Here is a 5,507-nt window from a genome sequence, read left to right as displayed (position 1 = left end):
CTGCCCCACAGACACACACTCACCCCGTCTGCCCCACAGACACACACTCACCCCGTCTGCCCCACAGACACACACTCACCCCGTCTGCCCCACAGCCCAGTCAACAGCAGGGTGGTCAGAGGTGATCGGACATTACCAATGAGCTTGTAGGAGACCTGGAGGCAGAAACACACATTCAAGTGTGTGCTTCCACTGACCCCCAAAACAAACCGCCGTTTTATTTATTTTTTCTAACTCTTAGACATTTATGACTTTTGTTAAACTCTCAAGTTTGACATAACATCAAAGAACGAGTTTCGGAGTTGAACCATGTTTTATTGAGGGCTGAATGTCGATCGTAGGCACTTTTAACACAAACAAAACCATGTGGAAAAACTCAACGGACATCCCTAAAATCATTTTTACGTACATTAAAAAAAATGCTCTTGCTTTTGCCAAGACTGATTTGCATTTCTTACAAGCTTACAAGTGCCCCAGGAGGAAAATAAAATGCGTACCATTTGACCTCAAACTGGGGTCAAGTGGAGTTCTGCCTTCTGAAAGTCGGTCATGTTGCACAGCTGGGAAATCCATACGCTGCTTTATAAAGTGTGTGGGAGACTGAAAAAGCACGATGAATGGAAATGGAGATGGCAATCCAGCAAAATATGAGTGCAAACTGTAGAAAAGTACAGCGTAAATAAATAAGCAAAAGCCTCCATTTCATAAACTATTCAGCTGGTATGCCTTTAACCCAGACATTTAAACCCTGCAAGCTTTCTGAGAGGGAGAAATCTCTTTTTTTAAAACAAATATGCTGATAATTATCGTGGAAAAGGGGATTTGCTGTGATTTTATGGGATTTTGGTGCTGGAATTATGTTAAACAACTCCCACTTTGATGCATTCATTCAGGTGACAGTGACAAGGTTTTTAGCTGCTATGTGCACCAAAGGAATGAGAACAGGAAATACAGAATGTACAAGATGACGTCATTTTTTTAGTCTTTTAAGAGCTCTTGTCTTCAAAGTAGGTCTGCTCGATGCGCCTGCAGAAAGACAGCAGGTTGCTGTAGCTCTTGACCCTCTCTGCCAGCTCGTTGCTGGTCAGTCTGGTGGTCAGTATGCTGAAGAGGTGACCGAACACCAGCGCGTCCAGCTCTGTAGGCCTGCGACACAGAGATAAACACTTAAGGAAACAATCAGAGATCAATAAGAAATTAAGACAGGCAACTGCACAAGTCTTAAATATATTCACACTGATCTAGATCGAGTCATTTTCTCCGGCAACTTACTGCTGCTAAATCCACAAAAATCTGCAGTTATTATCTTTGGTCTAAACATCTCAGGATCATTTATCTATTTACATAAAATTGTATTTTTTTCACTTCTATTATTGCAGATTTTATATCAAAAGGTAGGAAGTGTGTAAAACTTATTTTTATCACATGCAAAATATCAGAACTAAAAACTGTTTCACTATAGTGATAATAATCGTATAAACAAACAGTCCTTGTATTTGTTACTTTCATTGCTTTCTGCATTTTATATTTTCAGGCTACTAAAAAAAGCAGTTTATTTGTTGATCCAAAATGCTGCTGCAAGTTAAAATATAGTTTTACATCTTTTATTTTTACAGCATTTTATCAACCCTTTAAAAAGTTCTAAATAAATCTTTGATTATTCTCCTTAAACATAAAGCAGCTCCTAATGACCAGACTTATCTAAGAGACTTAAAGAGACTCTTCTAGCTCAGATTTAATTTTAACCTTCAGTTTTTTATATTTATTGTGTTGTCTTATAAAACCAGCTCCTAGTCTGGGTTTAGTCTACTTTAGATTAGGAAAAAAACAACACATCTAATCTGTAATAAAGCTTTAATAAACAACCCCTACAGTAAATAATTATATTTAATGAATCACACGTATGGAACATTTCTAATTAAATACATTCTTCCACCTACTAATCCTTTAACCCACTTCTTTTTTTCCATTTTAAAATGAAAAGAAAAAAATTTTAAAAAAAAAGTTCAAACATTAAGATGTTGTGACAACATTTATCCATAAGGTGGTGCTCAAGTGACGCCAGCTGGTTCTCAGTTAGCAGAACTTGTTAGCAGAACTTGTGTTCTTCCCAACTGCGGTTTGATTCCTCTAACATTAACAACACATCAGACATGTACAAGTAAAATATTTAGAATACGCACTGTTTGTTAAAAAAGTACGGCTGCGTCCCGAGCCTCTGAGAGAGGGCCTGGCAGCACTGATTTACATCTTCATAAACCTAAAACAGAAACATTAAAACACAACTTAAACTGAGTTTTTTTATTTAAATGAATTAATAAACATTTTAAGGTGTAACAAAATTGCCCTAAAAACACTTTAGTTTTAAACTATTTAGAAAACTGAACAGAATCTGTGACATTTTGAAAACTATTTTAAAATCATGTCAGATAATTCTCTATTACCAACCTGCTCGAGTGTTTTCCCTCCCCAGCCGATGGCATTCATCTTCCTGCGAACCTCCCACTGCTTCTGATAGGCCAGGATTTTACCGAGAGGCCACGAGTATGGGCTGCTGTATCGGGGGTGGGAAATCTATACGTAATAAATAAGAACAAATAAACCAGAATAAGACAATCAAATGTTCACTGTTATTAAAGAAAACAAAGCTGAGAGTAAGAATACCCACCTCAGCAACTGTTGCATCGTCACACCACTGAATGTACAACTAGAAAGGAAACAGAACCTTAATAAGAAGCTGTTAGTGTGTTTAACACGAGGGTGCTTGTGTTTGTGTTGTTGCACCTCAGCTGTCAGCAGCATGTTGTTAACAAGCTCCATGTACGCTTTCATCTCAGCTCTCTGAACATCGTCTAAACTGTCACTCAGAGAGTGACCCTGCAGAAAATCAAATATTTTAACTCTTTTTCTTCAACAGAGATAAACAGGACACATTGTGACAAGCCATAAAATGATGCCAAGTGTATCAGAGCAAAAGTCAAGCTGGTAAAATTGAAGCATCACCTTTGCTTTGGTGAATTGCACAATCGGACCCAGTTCTGACACCACTTGGTTCCCAACATTGATGAAGGGAATTTTACCTATGAATGAAAAAAAAAGAACAAGCCTCTATTAAAAATTACTTAAAACATGACTTTTTCTGGTCTAGGTTAACAGTCATATCTTGGTACTCATGTAACTGCATTTAAATGTGCTGCAAATGTGCTTCAAACACACCAAAACAAGAATAAAATCTGTGTCAACATAGTCAAAAACAACCAAACAAATAGACAAATTAAGACTCAGAGGAAGAGTCACCGCTGTTGTTAAGACTGAAAAAAAGCAGGGACAGAAAGTGATTGTCCCTGCAGCAGCACTGACCTGAAGGTGACATATATTCAGCATTTGCTCTGCAAACCACCTGCACCGGGAGACTACACATCCTGAGGTAGGCCTGCAGAGGACAAACAGGACATTTACACCAGAAACTATTACAGCTGTTTCCAATAATGCACCAAAATAGTATTTAATAGTAAAAAACACAAAGCAAATTCTATAATTCAAATTATATAAAAACTGTATGTTAAATACAATTTAAATTTAAAAAAAAGAATGTGTTTTTGTTACTCTAGAAAGACCGACTTATTTCTATCACTCTCATCATTTCCTGCCACAATAAAGTGTATTTTTGTTTGTAAAAATAAAGTTCCACACAGAACACATTTTCAGACGCTTTAGTTGAGGAAACACAAAGCAAACCTCACCTGAACAGCAATAGATGATGCGTGGTCTGAGAGCAGAATCTGATCCTCTGTTAAAACATACAAATAAATGCATCAGATACATTACAGTCAAAACAGAGGACTCTTTTTTTTCCTCAGAAGTCTGACTCACCCTTCAGCGGTTGGTATAAAGTAGCATTTTCAGGCCAAGGCTCAGCAGCTGTCAAGTGTCAAAAACAAAAGTGCATGACGCTGAAGTAAGTTATTGTTTTCTTCTTCGAGGCATAATAAAACCGATGCCTTGTGTTCACAATCATCAGGTCTAATATTAGATGAACATATGTTACATTGTGTAAGGATTTATTCAACAGTAAACCCATGACTTGTAGAAGCACCTTAAGCATCAACAACTTGTCGTTATCTTCTGAATGACTTTATTCTTGTGGAGGAACTTTAGCTTGGCAACAGATTTGTTTTACTAAACGTGGTAGGTGGTCATTTAGACTTTGGATCATTGCAACCAAAGAAAATTAGCATTTTCAGACATTTTGTTGAGGCCAACAGCTCTGAAATATGTTGTATTCTTGTGTTGGATGATCTCTTTTGTCCTTTCGCAGATCAAACTATTAGAACATTCTCGCTTAAAAAAACTATTCTTGGCATTTGTCCATCTCTTCAGGCTTACGTCTTCCAGGAAAACATAAGAGGTTACAGTGTTTGTGCACAGGACTTGGTTCTTTTAATTGTACCAAGGGTTTGAGTCAGAAAATTTCTTAAAATATTTTGCCTCTTTGTTGGGATTCTGTTGGAATCTGCTCAAAAACCATCTGAACTGTTTTAGTGAGTGAATTTAAACTTGCCAACATTTTAAATTCACAATGATCTGGGTGTAAATGTTTTGACTGATGGTTTCTGTTACTGACTCCTTAAAAAGCTCTAAACTATCACCTGACTTTTTGAGTGTTTTTCCATGGTTTGGTTTTTTTTTTTTTTTTTTTTTTTTTTTTTTAATGTAAGTAGGTGCTGTTATTTAGTGCTTTTTTGAGCTGCTTCCTGAATTGGTCAGGACTCTCTCTTGTAAAAGAAATAGCTAATCAAAAGTGTGTGTCCTGGTTAAACGTAGACTAAAAACAAACTGCACGATAACCTCAAGGTGAATTTGATCAAGCTTGCATTCCGAGTAATATTGGCGATTGTCCTAAATTCTTTACACTTGAGAAAAAATATTTGTTGTTGTAGAATTATAAATAAGAACTGGCGTATTTCCTCTTTGCCCTTCTGTCAACAACACACTTGAATGCTCCAGTGCTAGCATCGGCTCAGTCAGAGTCGGTGCATTTCCTAGCAGCTGGCTAGCTAACCCTCTTTTTTTATTTATTTAATAGCATAATTAGCTTTTCACACATTGCTTCTACATTTTGACTTAGTTTCTGACAAATATGTTTTTGCTAATTGATAATAAAGGTCTTACTAATTTTAATTTCAAGATGCTAATTGTCACCGTTAGCTCTTGTGAGATACAGTTAACCTAAAAGACGAAAATAAAAACGCAGAAGTGAACACATTACCTGCCATCTGCGACACGAAAGCCTCCGCCGCCAGAGACATGTTGATATTATGACACTAATACTGCTGCACTGTATTCACTGTCAGAGACAATCGCTCAATGGTGCTTCTGCTTCATTCCAGGTTAAGGACAAGCATAGGGTCCGTCTTTGAATAACGTCCGTGGAAGAACGATGTGCCCTGCTGTATAGTTCCACGTGCTGCACAAATCATGCCCGATGAGACTTCAATGTATGTTGC

At 37.2% G+C, this 5,507-nt stretch overlaps 1 protein-coding gene across 1 annotated transcript; it reads right to left on the bottom strand.

Moving 5' to 3' along the window:
- Positions 1-294: 294 nt before the first annotated feature.
- mtx2 (metaxin 2) lies at positions 295-5,420 on the bottom strand. The gene is made up of 10 exons (XM_014017581.1): positions 5,270-5,420; positions 3,874-3,921; positions 3,744-3,790; positions 3,361-3,433; positions 3,004-3,080; positions 2,785-2,877; positions 2,669-2,707; positions 2,449-2,574; positions 2,184-2,260; positions 295-1,146 (listed from the first exon to the last, which is right to left on the bottom strand). Exons 1-10 carry the CDS (start codon positions 5,307-5,309, stop codon positions 987-989), a joined length of 780 nt encoding a protein of 259 aa, XP_013873035.1. The 5' UTR covers positions 5,310-5,420; the 3' UTR covers positions 295-986.
- Positions 5,421-5,507: the final 87 nt, after the last annotated feature.

Source organism: Austrofundulus limnaeus, unplaced genomic scaffold (genome assembly GCF_001266775.1).
Source record: "Austrofundulus limnaeus strain Quisiro unplaced genomic scaffold, Austrofundulus_limnaeus-1.0 Scaffold172, whole genome shotgun sequence".
Classification (NCBI taxonomy): Eukaryota; Metazoa; Chordata; class Actinopteri; order Cyprinodontiformes; family Rivulidae; genus Austrofundulus; species Austrofundulus limnaeus.
Note: the sequence above shows the minus strand (reverse complement) of the source record. Positions and strands in the feature narration are given on the sequence as shown.

Excerpts from the sequence above, each read along its gene's own strand:
- mtx2 (XM_014017581.1), bottom strand. The coding sequence starts at position 5,309 with ATGTCTCTGGCGGCGGAGGCTTTCGTGTCGCAGATGGCAG. Across the intron at positions 3,434-3,743 it reads CATCATCTATTGCTGTTCAG|GCCTACCTCAGGATGTGTAG; the intron begins GTGAGGTTTGCT and ends TGTCCTCTGCAG. Across the intron at positions 2,261-2,448 it reads GAGGGAAAACACTCGAGCAG|GTTTATGAAGATGTAAATCA; the intron begins GTTGGTAATAGA and ends TTTCTGTTTTAG.